The 26,496-nt window shown below is 34.7% G+C and overlaps 1 protein-coding gene across 4 annotated transcripts in view; it reads left to right on the top strand.

Moving 5' to 3' along the window:
* The window catches only part of EDEM3 (ER degradation enhancing alpha-mannosidase like protein 3), a 50,518-nt gene that overhangs the window by 16,062 nt on the left and 7,960 nt on the right, over positions 1-26,496 (top strand). The window contains exons 6-19 of one of the 4 annotated variants that reach the window (XM_081121994.1): positions 786-939; positions 3,021-3,155; positions 5,501-5,606; positions 7,383-7,480; positions 9,024-9,149; positions 9,348-9,431; positions 10,744-10,827; positions 11,389-11,513; positions 15,861-16,026; positions 16,284-16,438; positions 17,335-17,488; positions 19,747-19,938; positions 21,492-21,657; positions 23,939-24,124. In XM_081121994.1, the coding sequence (XP_080978120.1) occupies positions 786-939; positions 3,021-3,155; positions 5,501-5,606; positions 7,383-7,480; positions 9,024-9,149; positions 9,348-9,431; positions 10,744-10,827; positions 11,389-11,513; positions 15,861-16,026; positions 16,284-16,438; positions 17,335-17,488; positions 19,747-19,938; positions 21,492-21,657; positions 23,939-24,124 (1,931 nt within the window). Of the gene's footprint in view, positions 1-785; positions 940-3,020; positions 3,156-5,500; positions 5,607-7,382; positions 7,481-9,023; positions 9,150-9,347; positions 9,432-10,743; positions 10,828-11,388; positions 11,514-15,860; positions 16,027-16,283; positions 16,439-17,331; positions 17,489-19,746; positions 19,939-21,491; positions 21,658-23,938; positions 24,125-26,496 lie in introns of all 4 variants that reach the window. The other 3 variants (XM_081121996.1, XM_081121995.1, XM_081121993.1) reach the window with 3 other exon arrangements.

The following is a 26,496-nucleotide window of genomic DNA, read 5'->3' as shown; positions in this document are numbered from 1 at the left end:
TCGTTGCAGACCCAAATGAAAGGTACTCCCTGTGTTTTGTTTAAAAAGGACTGTCGGTGGAATGCTTGCATATTCACCGCATCACAGGTTTTCCTAGCAGTATAGTTTGCTAGCGTTGGCCAGCACTTCTTCAAGCCAAACGAAACCACATTGTAGGCTTACCTTTCAACTGCACAATTTGAAATATTCTCGAACATTTAAAAATATAGAAGTACAGTATTTATAAATTCAGAGTTCAGCGTTATTCAGTTTTATATTTAATGGTTACTTTTGTCAAAGTGAGTCCATTCTTCAATTAAATTTAAGAAATAATTTTTTAAAATTAAAAAAAATTAAGAAACAGTTATGTAGATTCTCAGAGTTTATTAATGTATTACATTTAATACAGAATGGGGAGTTGTTTTTAATTTTCTTTAATGTATACTAAGAGAGTTAAAGATTTCATGGTAATATAATTAGTTAAATTTAAATTTTGTTAAAATTAAATTTGTCAAATTTGTTAAAATAAGTGCTGCTTTGATGTGTTTTACTTTAAGAAAATTTAAGATTTTTAAGAATGCCAAACACTTTACAACAGGTAGAATATCTGAATTTTTTTTATACTGGCTACGTGATTATACAAGTTTGCCATAAATGAGTAGCCAGTGTTAGGTAAAAAATCAGGTTCTTCTCTCGTCTTTCCTTACGTGTGCAAAGTTGTTGATAACAAGACACCCACATCTTTTTAGGTGGTGACTTTCAAGTATCTGTAAGATGTGGATAATGTTTCGCCTCTGTGATTACAGGGGCCTTTTGGGTGGACACTCATTGGCAATCATGCTGAAAGAAAAGGGAGAGTACATGCAGTGGTACAATGATGAACTTCTGCAAATGGCAAAGCAGTTGGGTTACAAACTTTTACCAGCTTTCAATACTACCAGTGGCCTTCCTTATCCAAGAGTAAGTAATTCTGAAAAATATAGTAGTCTTTATATATTTCCTTTGCTATTTAAAACAACAGTGAATTTTTTTGATTGGAGCCATTGTTTCTCACCTGTTTGAGGCTGGAGAAAAGTGCTTCATAGCTAAATAACAAATTTATGTAGACAATTCAGTTAATTTGGATTTGAGTGGTGTAAGAATTTAGATGAGGCTAAGCCTTTTATGTGTCACTGCATAACAGATTAGATTATGCTGCAGAAGGAAGAAACCTATGCCAGACTAAAATTTGGGCACAGAATGGGTTGTGCAAAAGATACAGTTGAAGCAGTGAGAGTAGGTGTTAACTGTCCAGAGGTTAGAGAGAGAACACAGGAGGGAGGGGAGGAGGGAGGAAGTGGAGCGGTGAGAAAGAGAGTGTGCAGAGACGTAGGGAGGAGAACCATCAAGTAGTGTATGGCACCAGAAAATCTTAAACAGAAAGCTTCAAAAGGAGATGGTCTAGAACACATTAAAACTAGGTGCAGAGAGAGCCTTAAAGATGTAGTGTGGTAGAATAAAGGGGAAAGAAGTGTTCAGTCAGTGGAAGTATGAGACCATTCATTTTGAGGTTTCTTCTCTGTTGGTTAGAGAGAGTTGGCAGCAGTCATTTGAAGGAGTTTTATGCCCCCCTCCCCCAAGAAAAAGGGTTATAGTTAAAGGAGAGGGAAAGGAGTCTTTGAAGATAGAAAAAACTCTTCTGATTTCTTTCTTTATTAACACCATTACTCTCCCTCTTATCCAAGTCAGACACCTCAGCCATTACCAAGCTTCACTCATTTTTTTCTTATTGCTACTACACTAGTTGCAACCAATATCGTTCTATTCCAAAGCTATTGTAAATGCCTGTTGTACTGTCTTCTCTCTGGTTTATGTTTTAGAGACTTAAAAAATTAATCTTACTAAAACATTTTTATCAAACTACTCTCAGAAATTTTACTGACTCTCCCTGTTGTTGTAAATGCCTTTTAACTTTCAGAATTCCTTATAGTCTGCCAGTAAACTTCCTTTCTGATGTTGTCTCATATCCCAAACCCCAGTGAAATGAGTATTCCATTTCAAACAATTTGTTAGTGCCCCCCAAACCAGCTAGGGGTTTACTTTTTGTGGGGGTTTTTTGGTGTTTTTTCATTGCCATGCCTTTAAGCCTGCATCTCTCTTTGCTCAGATATTCCTAGTCTATTGATTGACATTGCTAAGGTAATAGGCATATCTGCCAATTTATTCTGCAGTTAAATAGAAAAATAAATTTATTTGAGCTTTATAAGAGTTTGAATAATGACTGACTTGTGAACATACTCAGGATGTTTTATATTTGATTTTTTGTTGTCAAGGGTTTTTCTGCTAAACCCTTGACATATGCTTGCTTTGTGGTTATTTATTTGGACTACAGAAAAACATTCCATTTTAATCAGTTTCTAGTCAATTTGATTCTGGTTAATCCATTATACTGTAGTATCATAAAAAAACACACCCAGTATGGCTATCTTTGAATTATAAACAAACTAACCCTTTGAAAAAAAATTTTTGTGTTATTTGTTGGCCTGTTAGCAAGGCAATGTACTTTACATTTTAAAACTTAAAACCTGAAAACAAAATTTTAATTTTCCTTTAAATACATATCATAACTTAATCATTGTTTTCTCTGTGAAGAAATACTAATATGGTACTGGTTTTTCACAAATTCTCCATTAAAACCTAATTTCTCCTAGGGTTGGTCTAGTTCCCTACTCTTATACTAATTAGTTCAAACTGTCCTGCAAACAGAATTATTATAGAAGTTATTTTCTCTGTGTAAGTCTTATAATGATACTGAATTTCAGTATCATTGAGGAAGGAACTAAATGAAAACTTACTTACTCCATGAATATTATGTGCGTAGAATATGCTTCCTTAGATGTTAATTAGAAAGTCACAAAGATCATCAGATGGAATTTCAGTATTTAGTTACTTTGTGAATTATTTTCATGTTTTGTTAAGAAGTCTTGATTGAAAAATATTGTCTTACCCAGGAGTTGTTATCTCTTGATAATTGCTAATAATCATCTTCTGATTTTATTTAGATTAATTTAAAGTTTGGTATCAGAAAACCAGAAGCTCGGACAGGAACGGAGACCGATACCTGTACAGCGTGTGCAGGTACCTTGATCCTTGAGTTTGCCGCTTTAAGTCGATTCACAGGAGCAACAATATTTGAGGTTTGCTTTTCATAGTCTTTGATCTCCTGGGTATTGGGCATAACTAATTTTATTTGATCTCCTGGGTATTGGGCATAACTAATTCTGTTCTTCATTGGTCAACTATTAGCATTATCAATCAGAGGATTACCTTTATTTTAATGAACTTTTGTCTACATTCCATCACAGTCTTTGTCAGAAATGTAGAAGTCATTGTAAGGTAAATATATTAAATAAAATTTTGCATTTTTTCACCAACTATAAATTTTAAGGTTTATTTTTAGATTTTTAAAATCCATATTACTTATATGAATTTGATATCACAAATGTCTTATATGAAATACAGTGCCTCTTTGTTTTATTTGTTAGACTCTTAGATCATCTGTGGCATTTCTGAGAACTTCCCTAATCTAAATCAGTGAAATTTTTGCACTTACGTCTTGATTGAGAGTCTTCTCTAAGTTTGTTTACTCCAAGGGAAATGTTATTCATTATCAAAAGACTTAATATCCCCCAAGTAGTTTGTTGTGGACTAGCTGTGTCTTACACTTTTTATTTTATCTAATTATTTAAGCTTGTCATTGGAATGCAATGTTAACCCAAAACACCCTCTTTTTAAATACATGCGACAGGAGACTTTTAAAACTTCATCAAATTGTGCACACAGAGCAAGCAAAAGTAGGGAGTATATACCAACATTAGAGGCATTGGGTTTGAGTGTAAATAAAACAAGTCAAATGGTCTTTGTGTGTTCAAAGTGCCTCAAGGGCAGATTTATCATGTTTGTTTCATTTTTTTTCTGGACTTGTTAACTAATATTTTCCCTTTATTAAAAAGTGGAGTCACTTTGCATACTGTCTAAGTTGAACTACAAATTCTGAGATACTGATACATTTACAGGTGAGGAAAGTGAGGCTCACAGAGAAGGTGCACAGCTAGTGGGTGAATGCATGGGAGGGGAATTAGAATCCTTGCCTTTCTGAATTGAAAGTCCCTACTCTTTCCACTGGGCTAGTTTGTATTTGAGGAAATCTGTTGAAAATCATAATTTTTTAAAACTTCTTGAATGTTCAGTAATTTATTATAAGAGAAGCAACCTGATGCAGTTGATAGAGCATCAGTCTAATACAGGGTTAGTAAATTACAGTCTTTGAGCCAGATTCAGGCAGTGCCTGGTTTTGTGAATAAAGTTTTATTGGAACACAGCCATGCTTATTTATTTTTGTCTATGGCTGCATTTGTGCTACAGTGACACAGTTGAATAATTGAGACAGTGCCTAAAATATTTACTATCTGGCCCTCGTCAGAAAAAATTTGCTGACTTTTAGTCTAATCTATAAAGAGATGTGAATTCTCATATTAGTTGTTCTATAATACTAACTTTGGTTAAACCTTTGATTTCACTGTGCCTGTTAACTTTGGTTAAATCTTTGACTTCACTGGGCCTGTTTTCTTAGCTATAAGATAGGAGTAGTGAAATACAGTCTTTATGAAACTTTCCAGCTCTGAAATTATAGCATATAATTAAAGTTGTAATCTGTGTTGTTTTAAAAAAATCAGCATAAATAGTTTGAATCAGGAATGAAAATCTGCAAAGTAACAAATTGGTGTGATGATTTCCTCCTTTTACAGAACTTCTGCAATGCTAAATAGATTTATGCCCTGAAATTCATTTTAACTTTAGAAAATATCCTGTACCTATCCTTTGCTTTTGTTTTATAACACCTTTTTCTCCAAAGCCAAGAATTTGATCAGAAATCATTTTAATTTAGTGTCCAGTGGGTAAAAATAAATGAAAAAAACAAAAGGAACTGTTACCATAAGGTTAAAAATTTTGTTGTCAGATGAATGCTGGTTGATTTACCGACTCTTCTCTAACAAAGTTACATGCTATTTAAAAAGTGGAGTCTGAAATGCCTGTTTGTGTTTCAAAGATGGTATACAAACTTTTAAAGTCTCTTCCAATTTCCGAAATAAGAGTGTCTAAGGAGATTTGCACTTTGCATTTAAATTACAGAAGTTATTATATCAAGTGCACTTAATTATGCCAGAAATTAGTATAATTTAATAAATCATGTATGTGAATGTGAGCTTGTACTACTAGAGTAGATGAACCTGGATGGTTTCAAAGTGAGGTCACCGCCACTAAGTAGCATTTTTAGAATCATTCTTTTTAACTACATTTGGTTGGCTGAATAAGAGCCAAGATTTGGCTTGTAAAGAAATGTAACATATTGTTAATGGTTAGCTTAGGAATTTTAGTTAATCCTTAAAATATGCTATGGGCCTTTGATTTTTGTTTCTTTGTTTCCTGTTTGCCAGAGACATGAAGTTATTCAAGTATGCTTTTCCTTTTTTTATTACAGGAATATGCAAGAAAAGCTCTTGATTTTCTCTGGGAAAAAAGACAGCGAAGTAGTAATTTAGTGGGCGTGACTATAAATATCCATACAGGAGATTGGGTGCGAAAAGGTATGTAAGTTGGGCTTTTTCAAATCCAGTCTTCATGTCCTCAGAATGGTTGGGAAATAAGGGATTTTCATTTGTTAAAGTAATCTTTGGGACAGTATAAAGCACTGTTTCTCACAAGATTTCTGGAATTATAACTAATTTAGCCTGATTTTCTCCTTCGTTGTGTCCAATAATAGCACTTTTTCCAGATGACTTAGTGTTCTATTTCATACCTTAATGGGTGTAGCATTTATCGATAGAGGGTATAGTTGAAACAGAACTAATTTCTTTGAGGACCTCAGCCATCTCACATTAAGGTATAGTTAAGTGAAATCTGTATTTAACAATGTTATTACAAAAAACAACCCCAAAACAATGTTATTACTAATTCTTAATAAAGTGAATTCAGATCACGAGACAAAGCATATAACAAACAGGACATAGGATTGTATAAAGATTATGATTCTGTATACGACACCTTGATAAAATAAGCATAGACGAATGGAAATATACTAGAATATTCTTAATGAAATTACCTTGTTTACATATTTTTCTATTTCCCAAAGGGCTTATGTTGTTATATATAAAATAAAAAATAACTGCCTATAATTAAAAAGATAATTATTAATTTGAATGTGTTAAATTATTGCCTCTATTCAGTATTGTATAAAATTTTTCTATGTTTTATCTAAATGTTTTCTGAAACTAATCTGAATCCTGGCTTCAGAATTCTGCAGTTTATTTTTTTTACCTTGCCTTGGAATGCAGGTGCAAATTAATTAAACATAATTAACTTTAAATCAGCATGGCCCATTTTACTTAGTCATTTTTAATATGTAACGAGCACCCACAAATGGACCATCTATTACAGAAGCAACTTATTTGACAACCTGTTACTTCTGCATATGGTCCTCAACTCTCCCTACCTCTGTAATGTATTTGGACTGACTTATACCATTTTTATTATTTCAGTGTGTCCCACCTTTTCTGTTTCTCTTTAATTCTTTTGTTTTTTTGAATTGAACCTATACTTGCCTCCTAGTAAGACATCAACTTTAGCATATTCTCCTATCCCTTTGTCTCCCTGCCCCAAGCCCCACTCTAGCCGTCATCCCCCTTTATGTTGATATCATATAGATACTGCATTCTTGTTTATTATGAATTGTTTTCTCTTTTTTCTTTTGGTCTTACTCTTTCTTTAAAGATAACAAACTTTATTAAGATATTTGGTCACTTGTACTTTATATATTATTTGCAACATCTCTTAGCTTTGTCTCTCTTCTTATTTAAGTATTTATTCCAAACCCTTTTCAGTAGCTTTTAATAGCTTCTGAGGCCTTATATGCCTAACAATAACTTCATTATGCTTTCATGTTTGAGTGACAGTTGGGCTGGATATAATTTTCTGTTTAAATTCTTTCAAGTCTTTGAAAATACAACTCTGTTGTCTTCTTTCATCCTGTTAAAGATCTGATTTTATTCTGATTTTTATGCCCCTGTATATATGATCTAACTCTTTCTGCCTGGAAGATTAAGAGTATCAAAGCCAAGGAGAAATTTCTAAAAATATTGTTATAATTCTACATGTAGGATTTTATCTCATTTTGGTATTCTGTGGACTATTCTCAAAGGAACAGTTATTCATGTACCAGTGTTAATGTTTCTGTAAATGTGTAATTTTTACTTTAAACAGTTTCATGTTTAGACCAATTTTTCATTCTGAGTGTACTGTAGTAGCTGTATAAGGAATTTTTTACTAGTTTAATATAGAATCACATTTATATGTATTTTCCATAGATAGTGGAGTTGGAGCAGGCATTGATTCCTATTATGAATATCTATTGAAAGCCTATGTCTTGCTTGGAGATGACAGTTTTCTGGAAAGATTTAATACAGTAAGTTGATCCAATTTTGTATTAACTTTAGAGCCAACTTAATTCGAGTGCGAGATTTTGATAGAAACTCAATTATCTGAGTTACATTCTGAAAAAAAATTATTTCTAAATGTGTAATAATAGGTTTTTTGTCAGTATTCCCTGATGTTGGGCGGGGACAGGGTAAAAGCTATACACTCAAAAATTAGTTTACAAAGTAGTTTTATTTTAATCTCTTATCAGAAGGTTTCAAGGTCCACCAATAAGTAATAAAATATGTAGATTTGAGTTTTACCTAATATTTTATACAAAGAAAAGAATTTATTGGAATAAATTAGTTAGCTTTTTCCTTTGGATTCCTTTTGTGTGTTTTTTAAAATCTTGGAAGTTTGGCATAGTTCTTGATCACACCAAGTATGCAGGGCTTTGGAAACTTGGAGAAACTAGTGAATATTCATTTCAAAAGCAGGTATTTAAGTCTCAAGTCTGGATCAGAGCCAGAGGCATATTTTTAGGGGAGAGGGGGAATATTATTGAACCTGATTGGATCACTTTTGTTTGTAATTGAAGGAAACTGAAATTAATGAAGCAAGCTCATCAACTATATCACTGTATTTTTAAAATAATTCATTGTTTCTTTGCCCACCCGCCAGTTCACCCACATTACTGTGAGACTAGTATGATGTAGTGTTTAGAAGTCTGGCAGTTTTCCTGCTGGGGTTTAAGTCCCGGTTGTATCACCGGTTTGTGACTTTGGGCAAATAACTTGACGCTGTTCGCCTCTGTTCCTTGTGCATAAAATAAGAGCACTAGAACTGTTTGTAGAGTTTTGGGGCAGATTAAGTGGGTCTGCGCCTATGAAGTGATTAAATAGTAGATGAGTTAGGGGAAATCTAGGAAGAGTCCTAATACGTCATCAGTGGGTTATAACAAGAGTTTCTTGAGGTGAATGAGGACAGGTTTTTTTTTTTGGCTTATTATCATTCATTGACTGTAAAAGCTCAAATTGTTGTTACAGCTGAGAAATAACTAGAAGATAGAAGAAGGGGGAAAGGGTTTTTAGGAGCCTAAGAGGCAGACAGACCATAATAGTAGCAGCAGTGATTAGATGCATTGGTTTGGATAGTGGTGAGCACCAGAATATTATGTTAGCCGAGAAGGGCCTAAACTTCCTAGCACAGGAGAAAACGAAACTAATTCTGTCAACGTAGAAGCCTATAACTATTTCAAGAGGATGTAAGAGCATCCTTGGGCCACAAGGGTATACTAACCATGGGCTAATCCCACAGGATAGCCATGTTCAGATCTACTCCCCCACAAGGTCTCATATTAACTGTAGTCTTTTATATTCTGCATTAGAGTTAAAGAACACGGGAGTGTGTACAATATATTTTAGAAAGGTTTCCATCTAAAATAATTTAAATCTTTACATAATGACGTCATAAGTTAATTTATATATGAATTCAGGTTTAATTTCTTTACAGTGCTGTTTGATGAAATGCTGTGTTTAGAGTAGCTCATCTCTCTTCATCTCCTTTCCTGAACGCATGTCGTGATCTTTTAGCACTATGATGCCATAATGCGGTACATCAGCCAGCCCCCTCTTCTACTCGATGTGCACATCCACAAGCCAATGCTGAACGCTCGGACGTGGATGGATGCTTTGCTTGCCTTTTTTCCAGGTCTGCAGGTAAACACAAAAACTCTGTTTTCCTAATATTAAAGCAGAATGATTATAACTAAGTGCATTTGTGATCTCTAAAATTGAATTACCAGACTCACACTTCAAAATTATATTAATCTGCATTTTTCTGCTTATAAAATGATTATAGATTAAAAAATCAACTCATGTTTTATTAGGTAATTTTGTTATTGTATTGACTTCCAGGTCTTAAAGGGGGATATTAGACCTGCTATTGAAACTCATGAAATGTTATATCAAGTGATTAAAAAACACAATTTTCTACCAGAGGTAAGCAAATTATCTTTGGAGTTCTAATTTATATATACTGTAAACTGAATTTTGTAGAAAATGCCATCTTTAAGATTGGTTATTTTTTTTCGATTTATTTTTTCTGATTAAATAATTTATGTAATTAATTTTTTTTGGTTTACACAGTATTGTATATGTTTATCCCTTTCTTCATGTATTCAGAGAAGTCTAGCTTATGGTAATTCTGACATTTTATTAATTTTATGTAAAATATCCCAAACTAGTATTTCTCAGCCTTTGCTAATCCATGACATTCCATATTATTTCGTTCTAACTTTTACACATACCCACCAGGGAGACCTTTTTACTTTTTATTTTCTAAAGCTTATTTTATAAAAATGATACACATTGAATATGCTCCTATCAATCACACATGCTCCCTGGATATGGGAAACACCAGCTCTTCCTCTTGCCGATTGAGTTTTTTTCCCTGGATTTTTACACATTGTATCAGTAATATGCTTGCTAACTTCACCATGGCAAAATTTTAATAACATACTTACTGGTTTTCCAGAAATGTACGATTAAAAACTTCTAAATTTAAGTATGGCCTTGTTCTCTCCCTGCTTATTCACTGCCCTCGGTGAGACAGCTAAGCATTCCAGCAATTTAGAACGCTTCCTAAAGTGCTTGCTTTAAAAAGGAGAGTTTTATTAGCCTTTAGGTGAGTAGGACTGAGCATTGTATTATAGAAAATCCATATTCACTCAGAATAAACTAAGGTTTCAGCTAAATACATGTTACCACAAATGAAATTTTACTTGGTGCTCATAAGGGTTTTTGTTTCCTCTAAATCAGTTGGCTCTATTATTGAATACATCTCAAGCAAGACTAGTTTTACTTTTAAATAATGCCTTCCTTACTCCACTGAGGATTTGAGGTTGTTATTAAAGAAAGCATATGCTAAAACAGAAATACAAGAACAGAGACTTAACAACTAAGAGAAAAAGCAGAGATAAGGAGAAAGAAGAAAACACAATTACGTGGGACCATCGGGACTGTGTGGTGTCATTACTCAGTTTCATAGTTTTTTCTAAGCTTCCAGTAGCCAAAATGATCATTTTAAAAATAATTTCATTTAACTGGTAAAAACAGGAGCCTTAGCAAAAATAAGTTGTGATTTTAAGCAATGAAAGTTTTCATTTTATAGATGAAAATTATCGGTATTTTAATTATTTTTACTTATCTAAATTATATACATGTATATATTTTAAAGCTACTTGTTTATTTTCTAATCACGTTTGTTTGTTTTGTTTCCATTTTTTGCCTAATTGAATGTTGTTTTATCCAGGCATTTACCACAGATTTTAGAGTACATTGGGCTCAACATCCTTTAAGACCAGAATTTGCAGAAAGTACCTACTTCTTGTATAAAGTAAGCTAATTTACCTCCCTATTTGCTATTTAGCCTCCCTACTCCCCCCAAATCTCTGTTGTATATCTCACTATCTTATAATAGTAATTGGGTTTTCAAAGACCATGTTAATGTTATGGTGGTTGGATATATCATGGTTCTAACTCTGATAGCTCATAGAGTTATTGAAAGATGCAAGGATTCACACCTAAGTTTTATGCCTTTTCGTGATATTTATGTAAATATTTCTTTAAAGAGAAATTTTGTATTCTATAGTTGCTTTCTAAAGCATGTCTCTTGTCTTCCTTTAATCAGGAAAGCTTTGAAGGCATCATTAGAAATTTAAAGGCTAAGATACACAATTGGATGGCTTCCTAATTGTGTGTTTAGTAATTCCATGTAGCAAATTCTATGGCTTATATTCAGAGCTAGGTTCTGTGTGACGTGTGTTCCAGTGCCTGATACAATGCCTAGCACCTAGTAGGTACTCAGTAAATATGTGATAAATCAATGTATGTTAATAAATAAGCTATATATGTGTGTGTGTGTGTGTGTATACACATATATTCTCCTTTTTAATAGGCTACAGGAGACCCTTACTACCTTGAAGTAGGGAAAACACTTATTGAAAATTTAAATAAATATGCTAGAGTGCCTTGCGGATTTGCTGCCATGAAGGATGTTCGTACTGGAAGTCATGAAGACAGGTAAAACAATTTCTAAAAATGACTACTAGTTAGGATTCAGATATGCTTAATGCTTTTACAAAGGGTATTTGAAGATGCAAACCTTAGTTTGTTGTGTTTATTTTTAAAACTCTCTTGAATAGGCTTATTTTAAATTGTTTGAAAAGTTTATATTTTTATCATAGTGCCTGGCATATAGTAGATGCTCAAATGATTTTTAAAAAGATGAATACATGATTGTTAAATATCAGAACCTTGATATTAGAAGTATTAGGAACATTGAGGTTTTATTTTCCTTTGTTAATAGTGTTTTTATATTATATAAAATGTTAAGAGATTATCAAAGTGATAACGAATGATCTGGATTATTTGTGTTCAGACAATTCCACAAAAACAGTATTGTGGTTAATGTGTATATTCTTATTGGTTGCTGATTAGGAGGGCTGGAAAAGACCATTGGCAGTTTCTATTCATTGGATACTAGATAGATGTAGGTGGCACGAAGTACTCAAGATATAAGAAGCATGCTTTGGTTAATATGACATTCATTAGCATTCCAGTTATTCCGAGGTCACTTATCTTATTTTAACTGTCCAGAGCATAGCAACACATCTCGGAAAGAATAGTAAAGCTTGTTTGTTCATTTGGTTAGCAAATGTTCATTCCACAAATATTTACTAAGGCGTCTTACATGCCAGTTACACTGGTTTTTGAGGATTAATGAAATGGAAACAAATGATTTTTAAAATGATTTTTCTGTCTTTGAATCGCGGAGGACAGGCAGATAAACAGGCTTTAAAACATTGTGTAAGTGCTATGGAACATATTAAAGGGACATGAAATACAAATTGGGATGTGCAAGGGGACTAGAGGCAGATGAAGATAGCACTCATCATCTCCTCAGAGTTGTCCCTTAGTCCTTTACTCAGAGTATTTAGAGTAGTTAATTAGGCTTGGGACCCCTGACCACAACTGATAGAAGAGAAATGGTTAGGTTTCTGAAAGCAGGCACACAGCTAACAAAGAGCAAGTAATGAAAGCAGATAGCTGTGCATTTATTGACTGCTTCCTACATACCAGGGACTCTTCTAACTAAGCACTTTGGATATTTAACTCATTTGATGTTTATAACAACCTTCTGATGTGTAATTTCTGTTTTAATCTTCATTTTATAGATGAAGAAACCAAGGCACAGAGAGGTTAGGGAATTTGCCCGAGGTCACACTATTAGTAAGGTTAAGTCAGTTCTAATCAAGGCAGATTGGCTTTTGACCACAATGCTAATTAATCACTGTCTGGCAGGCACTGCCCTTAAACTTGAGGATGGAAAGATAAATCAGAATCAGTCCCTGTCCTCCCATGACTTGTAGTCAGTGAAGAAAATAGATGTGTAAAGAATTAATCACAACTGTGTGATAGATGCTGTAGTAGAAGGAGGAGTCGCAGGTTGAGGAATTGTAGAGGAAGGCATGATTTACTCTGTTTAGAGAGTTCCAGTTTTCTAAATTTAATACGCCCCTACTGAATATTCCTTATGTGGCGTTGTTTCTGGACCTCTTACCACTGCCTTTATTCCATTCTAATTGTTTTCCAGTATATACAGTGTCTCTTAAAATATCATGTCCAGAATTAACCAAACTCAACATGTGCCTGGCACAGCAGCACTGTTACCATTTGGATTTAGGCACAAAATTGCTCATTTTCTGAAGGTCTGATGGGCTTCTACTCTCTATGCAGTTGAGGACCACTGCTTCATTGACTCACTCATGGCAGTATGTACCTCTCATGCATTTGGCCTAACAAAAGGTTGAGAGCTACTAATCTTCATCATATTGTGTCATTAGATGTGCTTTAGATTTTTTGTTTTATAGCAGCTTTATTGTGTTCAACTCAGTGAACCTGTGGCCAGTTGACCTCAGATACTTAACTATGGCCTGGTGACAAATGGGTGTTCTCCACCTTGCCCTTGAGCAACTGACTCTTTTTTTAGTGTAAACTTAGAACTTTATATTTATCCCAGCAAAATTTCATATTTGTTGATTTTTTGTGTTGCTGTTTTTTTCACCAAAAAGAGCGCTTGAATCTCATCTCAGTCATCTAATCTTTTAGCTAAGCTACCTGTTTTTATTGATCTGCAGTTTAGATAAACATGCCTTAAAAATTTTCCACCTACATTTTTGGGAAGAATATGGGATAGGACTATGGCTTCATGGCCTGGCACCAGAGAGCTTTCCATTGCAAGTTCTCTGCATTTGGTTGCCTCCTCCCTGCAGATCTTTTGGTGCTGTCATCTGGCTCATCAGTGTCCACGCACACACACAGTTTTCCAAATGGAACTATCTGTATTTCCTGATCACTGGAAAGAATTTAAACAGCAAAAAAGAACATGAAAATCTTCCCTAAGACCCTTTCCCTTGCCCACCCTAAGATAACCACTATTGACAATTTGATAAACCGTATTCCAGACATTTTTAAAAAATTGTTATTTATTGATTTTTAGAGAGAGACAGAGAGAAAGAGAGAGAAACATCTAGTTGTTCCACTTATGTATGCATTCATTGGTTGATTCTTGTATGTTCCCTGACTGAGGATCAAACCCAAAACCTTGGCATATTGGGACAATGCTCTAACCAACTGAGCTGCCTGGTCAGGGCAAGACATTTTAATGCCTGTTTGTTTGCATTTGTGTACATGTTTACTGTTTTTTAATACAGATTAGATATATAAGATACCCAACTTGCTAGCTTTACCCAGCTCATGCCTAGTGATCTTACCATGTCTCTATTTATTCTAAATGTTTCTAAATGTTTCTGTTTCGTAATCAATTCTAGAATTTGTTAAAAATCAACCTCCTGCTTATGAATCTACAGTTCTCAAGCTAGCATTTGCTTGTGATAATAACTGTCAGTCCTCCAGAAAGTGTTAAATTATCATAAGTGTACTGCAGATTGACAGGGAAGTATTTTATCTGTTCTATAAAGATTAACATCTAAAATATTCAAAGAGTTTTTGAAGCGTGACAGATGAGTTGTTCCAGTGTTAAACATCATTTATGGGTAGGAAAAATAATGATAGCTCTATTTTTGAGCTCATATATATGCCTTCCAGGTGCTATGCTAAACAATGTTTGTATAGTATCTTATTTAGACTTTACACCATTCTTAGGTGTGTAATGATTATTATATTCTTTACAGATGAACAAACTGAAGCTCACAGTGCTTGTATAATATCCCCATGGTTACACAGCTAGTCAGTGGATCGTTTTTTCTGTTTCCAAAGCCCATGTTCTTTACCACTATGTTCCACTGCCTCTGCAGTTCATTCTTTAGTAGTGTTTAAATTTGCATTCAATTTATTAAATGTTTATTGAGTCCCTACTCTGTGTCAGGAATTGTGCTTGGCCAGAGGTATGAAACTATGCAACCTGTCCAGTATACTGCAATTTCTTTACTGCCAAAAACTAGATGCTTTGCGAAGTGGTTATTTAATTAAATTTCATGTTTCTATAACTCCATCTAACAGCTATGCTCTTTTTCTGCCACTTTTTAAAAAACATATATCTTTATTGATTTCAGAGAGAGGACAGGAGAGGGAGGGAGAGAGAGAGAGAAACATCAATGATGAGACAGTCATTGATCGAGCCCACAACCCAGGCATGTGCCCTGACCGGGAATCGAACCCCGATCTCCTGGGTCCTAGGTCGATGCTCAACCGCCAAGCCACGCCCAGTTGGGCTCTGCCACTTTTAATTTTATTAAAGCTTTTAAAAATTGCTTATTAAGACATTACAACATTAAATAGTTTGTAAAGTCACATATTTTTATCCCCTTTATTTTTTCATATTCCCTCTTGACAAGTATTTAAATATTTACAAAGTTATGCTGCATCTGATTTTGTGTTGTACCTTTTTTCATGAAACATTTTGTAAATGATTCCTTTACCTTTAAAGTCTTATTTATCACTTAAATGGCTGCATAATAAACTGTCAACATTGTACTACTTCATCCCCTTCAATTAAATATTAATTAAGGATTATATGGGTCTCAGTAGTAAAGTTTATCTGCATTACCTCCTGGTTCTCTGTAGAAGAAATGGAGGACTCTCCCTCCTTGGAAGGCCAGTAGGAAAATCTTGTCTGCAGTATCGGCAAGATTTAGTATAACTGTGGTACTCAGGTGCACTGGTCTTTTCATTTCTTTGGAAAATACTTGGAATCAGGCCATTACCACCAGGGAATAGATATATTTGGTAGTTCTTTGGACATCTAAATTGGTGCAGATAGATCTATTGACCTGGGCGCTGGCTTTCGGATAGTTGGCATTAGGATATTTTTATGTTCTTAGATTTATTTATGACCTCTTATTTTAGAATGGATTCTTTCTTCTTGGCTGAAATGTTTAAATATCTTTACCTGTTATTTGCGGATAAAGAAGATATTATTTTTGACATAGAAGATTACATATTCACAACAGAAGCTCATTTGTTACCTCTGTGGCTCTCTACCACAAATCAAAGCATCTCTAAGAAGAACACAGTAGGTTATGTTTTTTAATCATATGTCTTATTCTCTTCTTTACTTCTCTGTTTGTTTTAATTTTTCCAATTGAAAAGTAATCCATGACTAGAATTAAATGCATGTAGTATGGTAGGAGGAAAAGTACACTTGATGTTTCCTTATTTTGTTTTCTTTTATTGCGTCCTATATACTTTTATTTAATGTTTTCTTTGAACAAACTATAATGTTAAGTAAAAAAATTATTTTTATTCATATAACGTTCTTTTATATTGTAGACTTCAGAATATGTAGAACTGGATGACAGTAATTTTGATTGGACTTGTCCAAATACTCAGATTCTCTTCCCTAATGATCCACTGTATGCTCAGAGCATTCGTGAACCCTTGAAAAATGTGGTGGATAAGAGCTGTCCTAGAGGCATCATCAGAGTGTAAGATGTCTTATTTTATATTTGTTAATATCAAAATTATTCTTAGTAAATGACAGAGAACATAAGGGACATATAACAGTAGACATTCACTTAAACCCAAAATATTGAGGTATGTAGTTATTGCTGATTAAGATAAAAATTGTTAGTAAAGTTAGATCGCAGTGTTTATTCTGCAGTGTTTTTTATTATTATGGAAATTTTCTATTTATCTTTTGTTTAGTGAACTAAGTAATAGCAGTCACTGGGCAGCATATAATAGTTTTCAACTTGTGTTGCTCATTTTTGGAATAGTTTCATCAAATATTTCCACATATCTTGTATATGTGGAAACTATTTTTCCTTTTAACTGTAGTGTTTGTGTGGTGCAAATATAGTTTTTGTTTTTTTTATTTTTTGACAAGGTACTTATTCTTGGCTGTTAAAGAAAATTTTTGCATTAATGAGTTTATTTTCTTCCAAGCAGTTAAATTAGAAAAAGCCATTACTGTACTAGGAAATAAAAATAAAATTTTTAAGTGAATGTTATCATTCACTGATACAACTATTGTTTTGCTTTTAAAATGTGGGGAGAAAAATCTGTTTTTCGAGGAAAAAATCAGTAGTAACAAATCCCAAAGCCAGCCTATTCTGTACTTTCAAATGGTTATAATTTTATTAACTAATGCTATCATACTGATAATATACATGATTTTATAACTGTAAAATATTACATTTGAAAGCTATACCACTTACTAATAACCTAAGTTATATGTAGGCAAATACCTGTTTCCATTCCATTGTCACTATTTCTAAAACTAGCAGTTTTGCAGGTATCTAACATTATTTTTATTTGCTTTATGTTTTCCCCCAGTTCTGACTTGTAGTTTTTAAGCCTTGCCTATAATTACTTTTAGCAGAGAGGAGAGTTTCAGGAGTGGAGCTAAACCCCCTCTGAGAGCCAGAGATTTCATGGCCACTAACCCTGAGCATTTAGAAATCTTGAAGAAGATGGGGGTGAGTTTGATTCACCTCAAAGATGGGAGAGTCCAGTTGGTTCAACATGCAATCCAAGTAAGACATTGCTGTACTAATTAGATTCAACTCTGCCCTTTTTAGTCTCATTAGCTTTAATAAGATAATGACATTAGGTTTTTAAAAAACTTTTAATGTATGGTTTAAGGTTAGAGAATCAGAATTTAAGGACTTGAAAATATGTTGGAAAACCACCTAATTCAATCCCTTCATAGTATGTAGATCAATTAAATCACGAATAGCTTGGGCAATTTGCTTAAGTTAATAAAGTCAAATGTAGGACTCAAGTCTAAGTTTTGTGTTTCTCAGCCCCTTATCTTTCTACTATTTTTATTTAAAAGCATAATCTTAAAAGGTAATAATTAATTTTAATATTTATGTTTTATATTATTTTAGTTTCCAATATGCTACTGAATCTAAGTATTTTATTCACTATAGAAATCAAAATTTCCATTTATCTGTCTACTCCTAGAAAAAAAGATAACATGGCTTTTGGGAAAATTTTTATTGATTTTTGCTTTCAAAGTTTTCATATCATGAGGTCTTTAGATTATTCACCTTATTAATACATTAATTCTGAGGAAACTATGTAGTTTGCTAAGTAATTTCAACCTAGAACCATGGTCAGGTATCCCTAAATCTCAAATTCAGACTTCCCACAACCTCACCTCCCTCTCAGATTTCTATGTCTTCTCTGTTCTTGCCACATCCATCCTTCATTAAAGAATATTCTTCCTGCTTCCTTATGTTTCACTCACTCTCACTCCTCAGTAGTGGGAGTGGCATCTCTAATGGCATTGCTTTTACTTAGGCCACCAATGACATAATTGACCCACCAATGACCCAGTGGCCTCGTAATCCTTATGTGATTCAACTTTTCTGAAACACTTTTTATTTTTTTTTTAAAGGTTTTTTTTAAAAAAATTGATGTTTAGAGGGAGAAGAAAGGAAAGGGGGAGAGAGAAAAGCATCAATGTGAAAGCGAAATATTGATCCAGCTGCCTCCTGCACCCCCCCCCCGCCCCCGGGGATTGAACCCACTACCCATGCATGTGCCCTAACTGGGAATTGAACTGGCAACCTTTTGGTGCATTGGATGGCGCCCAACCCCCTGAGCCTCACGGGCCAGGATTTGACTGCCCCCTTTTAAAAACATAGCCTTTTCTTGACTTCCAGGGAATTCTAGTAGCGTACCTCTTTCCACTTCTCTGTTCATGCCTTTATAGCTCTCTTTCTTGGCAGAACCATTCAGTATAGGCGCTGCCAAAGAATCTGGGTCATTCTCTTTTCTCTCTCTTTTTCAGCAGTCTTATTTGTTCCTACAAGCTCAGCTGTCATCTTTGCACACTTCATTTCTTAGTTATACATGTGTAACCCTGATTCCTAACTCTACTCTTAAACCCACCTTTGATGGACCTGTCATATGTTTCTGCATCTCAGCCTCAATCTATGCAAATCCAATTCTCTTCCTACCTCCGCCTCAGACCACCTCTCCTCCTTGTAGATCTCCAGCTCAGTAAACCCTGTCATCACTCTAGAAGGCACCAGAACTAAGTCACCATGACCTCAGGATAGGCTTGAACTTCTCTGTCTCTCAGCTCCTCTCTTCCTCTGTCCTCTAACTCCTAGCAAGTCCCATTGCCTTTCCTTGTAAAGTATCGGGAATCTATCTTTTTTCTATTATAGTGACACATTCTTCAGCTTTTCCTCTGTAAAGACTCAATTCAGATATCACTCTAAATATTTTCCAGATTCTTATTGGCAGAATTGGTCATTTCCTTGCCTACTTTCCCACTTGAAGAATTTAATCATAGCTAATTTTATATGTCACTCTCCTCTAGATGCAAACTTCTTAAAAGTTTAGACAGTAAAAGACTTTCTCCCCAGTGTCTAGTCAAGTGCTGAAATATAATAGTTGCCTGATAAATATGGTTTTAATTTAATCTGCTGGTTGGTTTGTAATTTCAAAGAAAGGAAGTATAGATCATGTATGAGGTTTATTTCTTGAAAGGGGAAACAGTGGAGAAAAAAGCAAAATGAGCATTTAATCATTGGGTGGAAGTCCAATTCTCAACTTGTATCAAAAGTGGTTTATAGAGCAGTGAAGGAGATATTGGTAAAAATTACAGATGTAATTTTCGGAAAGTATTTCCAGAAATAATATTTTTTAGTACAAATCAGGCCATAAATATCTGGTAGGGACCAAAACTGAAAGGAGAAAATTTAGAATAGAAGACTAGTGTAATAGTATTAAAGTTGAACATTTCAAAAAAAACAATGATCTGTTTCTTTCCTAGGCTGCTAGTTCAGTTGACGCTGAAGATGGGCTGAGGTTCATGCAGGAGATGATTGAATTGTCAAGTCAGCAACAAAAAGAACAGCAGCTACCTCCACGAGCGGTACAGATTGTTTCCCACCCATTTTTTGGCAGGGTAGTATTGACCGCTGGGCCAGCTCAGTTTGGGCTAGATCTGTCTAAACATAAAGAGGTGTGTACACTTACAATGTGCTTGCTGAAATAGAGTTAAAAACAGTTTTTAAGTATTGTCTAATTTCTTAGTCTCTTTTCTAATTTAGTAGTTTTCATTTATTTAAAAAAACCTAAATATTCAATTTCCCAGAATAAAGTTAAAAGTATATCTTGTAAATTTTGAGTCATAATTTATATATATAATATGTTTATAGAATCTTACTTAAAATATTCTTTAGATACTGCCTGTTCCCTAATTTAGTACCTTTAATTCAGCTAAAATGGTTTTCAGATTTTTTAACAACTGCTGGATCCTTCCTTTGAGCAAAAATCTGACTTGGATGCTTAATGCCGAGGTGCTCAGGTGGCTGTGGAGAGCTGATGCTGAGGCTCCACTGAGCAAACCTGGAAGACCGCTGGGCTCTTCTATCCTCTTAGTTCTAACACAGGAAATGAAGACCTATACAGCTGAATAGGTCGCAAGTTCATCGAACTAATTAGCAGAGCTGGAACCAGAACCCAACTATCCTGTTAACCTAAAGAAGATGCTTTTTGAACTCTATTACCCCTAATTTAGACTAAATCTAGTATGATCTAGTATGTATTTTAAAGCTATATAGGTTTATAGATTGATTCATCCATTCAGCAACTCTTTATTGAGTCCCTATTATATCTAGGCACTATTTTAGTTATTTGTTACCTGTCATGTTTACAAAACCGGTGAAGATTTATGCCGTCCCTCATCAAGCTTACATTCTGGTGTAGTGAATGCAAGAATTTTTAAAACATGCAGTACCTGACTAATCAGGGGCACTGACCTCTTTTCCCTTAGATTGTCAAATTGAAAAATGACATCAGCCAACACAAAGATAGCTATCTAGCGTGAATGAATCAAAATTATACCTATTTTTTGGTCAAATTGGCAAAAATATATATTTTTTGACGTGCCATGGAATTTTAGTAATTAGTTTATGTGTGCCATTGAAAAAGGTTGAAAATCGCTATTCTAGAGGAATATTAAAACATCTTTACACTAACGTCTTTCAAATCAGTTTTCTGGTGGGTTTAGTTTTTCCAGGAAGAACTTGCAGATTCATGTAGAGTAAATCTGGTTTTTTCCTCTTTCAAAAAAGTTTCTGGTTACCAATGATGGTTTTATAGTGGTTCCCAGCTGTTGTGTGGGTATGGGTGTGTCCTGAATCTCCTACAGGCTCCAACTTTACTACTTACTAATGTTGTATCTTAGAGCAAATTATGTAACGTGAGTCTGTTTCCTTATATGTAAACTGAATTACTATCTGTATTACTTCATTCAAGGCTGTTGTAAAGATCAGGTTTAGTAATTTACATAAAAATGCTTTATAAACTGTAAAGCACAATAGAAATTTTGGTTGCATACTATGATGTGCAAAATGTTCGAAACAAAATTTATGCTAAGTATATATGTTGAATATGTTCTCATTAGTAAAGAAATGAGATCTACCTAAAGCTCTAGATACCAAATTTTATTTATTGACTAGATAGCGATTTGAGAAGATAAAAGAATATTGAAGTCACCTTTATTTCTGACAGACACGAGGATTTGTTGCAAGCAGTAAACCATACAATGGTTGTTCAGAGCTTACGAACCCCGAGGCAGTAATGGGAAAAATTGCTTTGATACAAAGAGGACAGTGCATGTTTGCAGAAAAGGCACGCAACATCCAGAATGCTGGGGCCATTGGCGGCATTGTTATTGGTAAGTCTTCCTCCACATCAGCATCATTTCTGTAGATGAAAAGGAGGTAATTTTTAGGATTTTTTTCCTTTCGTTTTCCAAAATTGTATCAAAAAGTTTGTCGTATTTTTATTTAACTGTGTAGCATAACGAATTTCTGTGGGTCTCATATCTTTTTTGAAAGTCTAGATTTGGGTTTCGGTATATTAATGCCAGTAAAAGTACTTAGGGACAGGTGTGAAGGTCGGTAGAGGTGAGTGGTAAAAACACCTAACACATGAATAAGAAAATGTGCCCACAAGAGCCAAAGCCCTCTAAGGGCAAGACTTACATCCTGCCACCTCCAGTGCGAGCCATTGAAAATACCAATTCCACCTCAAAGATTCAGGCTTTGGAATCAGACACATGGGGGCCAACTTCCTGGCTCTGCCACAAAATCCTGGTGTAACATTGGCCCAGCTTTAGTTTATCTGCTTATTCAATAGAATATTTCATTAGCTCCAGCGAAAATGCTAGTCAATACCTTTTAGGTGGTTATGAGGTTTGACGATAATATATATAAAATGTTTTTTTAATTTTTCATAGAAAATCATTTGTATCATGACAAGCAAGCCATGACTACCAGGGAATATAAATTTTTCTATGCTTTAAGTAGGGAGGAGTTTACATTTAGAAAGAGCTAAGAGACCTGAGGTCACATCCTAACTGCACACCTAGTTTGTTTGCATAGCTTCCTTCCCTCACAGGGGAAATCCATTTTGAATTTTTTCTTTCTAATTAAGATAGATTTCCTTTTTGAATTTAAGGTTAATAAAAAGTATGACACTTAAAATGTTAGGATTTATTTCAGTGAAAAAGTATTTACTATTCCCTTTGCTTATCCCATATGGGCACTCCAGTGTTGATTTAATGAATGCATAAATCCCATTAGTTAAGTAAGTATTAAGAGGATTCTGCTTAATAACTTAAATCAGTGGGTGGCAAACTGTAGCCTGCAGGCCCACTCCAGCTCCCTGCCTGTTTCTGTAAAGAAGGGTTATCGGCACACACCAGGCCAGTATGTTTACGTGTTATCTGCGACTGCTTTCAAGCTGCAGAGCTGGAGTGAGTGGTTGCAACAGAGAACTGAAAAGTCTAAGATGTTCACTGTCTGACCAATTACACGAAAGGTTGCCTGACTTAAATCATCTTTTTAACCTTGGCCATTTTCCACACAGATTCTTTTTATTGAAGAATTTAATAGCTTGGCATCACTATCATTTTGAACATCTCTTACTGAGACTAAAATATAAAATGTTAAAAATAAAGTCTGGAATATATGCAGAGTATAGTAGAGTTTCTTTCCCTATTTTGTGATGAAGTCTCTAATTCCCACGTGTTCTCTCCTCTGCAAGGTTTGTCAAGTCACACGTTTTCTATCTGTCACAGGACCCTCTGCTGAGTTCTGTGGGTAAATGGATTAAGAGGCAGTGGTCCTTGTTCTCAGAAAACTCAATTTTTTGAGGAAACTTTCTTGTGTTGTAACTTCTTTCTCCTAAGTATTTTTTTGTTTCTGATGAGGCATTTTCTTTGGTTTTTACTGGTTTTAATTGTATATAAATGAGCAAATTAGGACTTAGTTGTTTTTTTATTGCAAGTACTAGAAGTACAAATTATCTTTTTAGAAATCATTTGGCTGTAAGATACAGTTTATTTAAGCTGGCTTAAGTAGAGGGGTTTGTTTGTTATATGGAAATGGATTATGTATTTTCATTGAACCCAAGAGTAAGAAATACAACTGAATATTCTAAGGAAGTGGAAGTGGGAGCTGAAAATCATCAGGAACCACGATATCTCGTGTTTCTGACATCTCTGTCTCTATCTCTGGGTCCTCCTGGAGACACAAAGAGCAGAATTCTGCATCTCTTTGCAGTTCTGCTTCATTCTCCAGCTTCTCACCAGCCTGCTTCCTCTTTGCTCATCAGTTCCCAAATGGCCATTCCCACTGCTAACTGAGTCTTTCTGCGTGCCACTTCCAGGTCCCCCGGAGAGACTGAGGGTCCAGTAGCCGTCCGTTGTCCAGTCAGTTATTGCTAAGGCAGTGGGTCCTACATGGGATTCTCCACTTAGCAGGGCTGCCAGAGCAAGCCCTCTGAGAAGGGACAGGCAGGTTCTGCAGGCAGACCGGCATGTGAGATTAGCAGTGCACGTGACTGGTGCATAAAATGAATGCTGCCAACAGGTACAAAACAGTAACAAGCGGTAGATAGACCTTTTTAACGGATGACTGTTTTTGTGTTTGGTGTGTTCCTTTTCTGGCTAGATGACAATGAGGGGAGCAGCAGTGATACTGCCCCTCTGTTCCAGATGGCAGGTGATGGGAAGGACACAGATGACATCAAGATCCCCATGCTGTTCTTGTTCAGTAAAGAAGGAAGTATCATATTGGATGCTATCCGGGAATATGAGGAGGTGGAAGTGCTCCTTTCTGACAAAGCAAAAGATCGAGGTAAGGGTAAAGCATTTGCTTTTTTAATGCAGTTTAGCATTAATTTTACTAGTTTTATAACAAGTGTCAAAAAATTATTTTTGAATTACTAGTAAAAGAAGTACAATTTTTAGAAGATGATTTCAAATATATTTTCCATTTGGAAATAAGAGCAGTAAAACATTTATTTGGCTTTGTTTGCCAAGTTAGGATGTTTTTAGAATTGTATTTTAATATATAATTTATAATTTTTGCTTTGATTCTGCCCAGTGATGATAATACAGGAGATTACATCCAGAGAGTCATTTTAACATCCACAGGTGTTCACCACTCAATTTCACTGATATTGCATTTTACATTTCTTTTATAAGGAGTAAAAGGAAATTGTATAAAATAGTGTTGTATGTAATATAATAGTAATTGGGTTTCACTAGACTACCTATAGTGAAATGGCCATGGTCATGAAGGCAATAGGAATCTCGTGACTTCTCTCCACTGAGATCTTTATAGGTTACAAGGGTTGCCAGTGGCTGATGTCTGAAGAACAGGATAGCATGCCTTATTAGCGCATGTGAATATCGTCCTCTCTAGGCCAAAATGTTTGTGAGTAATTTGAAAGATCTTTGAAACTCAAATTACTGTATAAATGCAAGGTCTTCTTAGTATTCTTTTATAGTTTTCACTCCCAGGAATAGGGGCGAAATGAGGGAAAGCGAACCGTCAGACAAAGGTTGTGTTCATGCTCATGGCAGCAGTTTTTCTTATCCACCAGAGACACCTATAGAGAGAGCTGTACTCCTCCCATCTCTCTTAATTGGATAAAGTAGTATAATTTCTGTAGGGCTGTTGAATGCCCTGGGTATTTGTTTGACAGATGTGTAGGGAACTGATTTAATTCATTACAATTTCCAAGCGGAGCGGTAAAAGAAAAAGGAAGTGGAAGCTGAGCTGTAATCTGCTGGCCCAGTCAGTGTTTTTGTCTGGCCTTTTTTCACTGCTTTCTTTTTCCTTGAGATTCTTTCAAATGTCCACCATTTAAGAGCAGTGGAGTGAGTAGGGTCTGTATGGAAGGGTATAATAGATGGAAGCAGAACAGAACAGAAAGGATTCCTGATCTTCTATAACCCTTCTATGTACCTTATGTTTTTTTATAAGCTTTTTGCTAAACTCAGATCTTCTTTCCTACATTTATGCATTTAGGCACATCAAACAGGCAAATTATTATTCCATGTAACTCTTTAATGCCTTTGCTTTTTCCCTCATTTTGTGCTACCATTGGAATTTCAGCAGCAATATTAAAAGGTAAAATGATTCCAAGCTACATTATTAATAGTAGTAAGTATCTTGCATTAATAAGCCTTAAATTACATATATGTATATATGTGTGTATGTGTATATATGCGCATGTATATATATGCACATGCACATGTACATATATATATAATTTTGTTTCAGTGGATACCATGATAGTATCTGGCTTGATGTGATTAGATTATTTCATGTCTAGTCAACTGTCCCATAATAAATCTTTATTGATCCTGTTATAACAAATCCTATAAATTTAATATCCCATATAATAAGAATTCACTAGTCTGTGTCCACACAAGAGGCACTAACAAAGACACTGTTGTTTTGAATGTATTACTTTTAATCACTTTTTATTTGAATATAGTACAAACTATTTAAAATATTGACTTGTTTTAAAAACGCATATGTTTGTAAGGGTGCATGGGGTTAGGGTTGTGAGATTATGTAAAAGCACGTGCTTCCCATACCAGAGATAGGATATAAAAAATATAAATTCTCCTACCAAAAAAAAATTATCTGAACAGTATTCCCTTAGGAACCTTGCAATAGAGGGGCTTTATTTAAACTATCGTATATATTTTACAGTTTTGATAGTCTGTATATTTATTGTACTGTGTTTCTGTAATAGAGTGATCTTTTGACCAAAAGTCTTAAAAAATTCCACTTGTGTAGTTCTTTCAAGAACTGTACAGCTATATTAACTAAATCAGCAACAAGTTACAGTGTAATTGTTAATATTTATCAGTATAAAAAATCAATGATAATAGTTTTATTAAATCACCTACTTTATTCACTTAGGAAGATATCCTAAGAAGTTGATGTTGGTAGTGGTTATCATTCATTTGTCCTGGGCCATTACTGCACGTGTCGTGTTTCTCTTCCGCATCAGAATCAGCTGATGTACTTGTTAAAAGTGTAGATTCCTGAGTCCTACTACAGAATATTGAATCAGACTCTCTGAAGGCAGAGGATCAGAATCTGAAATTTTAAACAAGCCTCCCAGGTAAATTGTACTTGAGAAACACTGAATAAGACAAAGAAGGCACCGCTTTTTATCTCCCAGCTATGTATCTGGACATACTTGT

The sequence above is a fragment of the Miniopterus schreibersii genome (assembly GCF_964146895.1).
Source record: "Miniopterus schreibersii genome assembly, chromosome: 19".
NCBI classification, from domain to species: domain Eukaryota; kingdom Metazoa; phylum Chordata; class Mammalia; order Chiroptera; family Miniopteridae; genus Miniopterus; species Miniopterus schreibersii.
The sequence above is the reverse complement of the archived record's forward strand: the minus strand, read 5'-3'. Positions and strand labels throughout refer to the sequence as shown.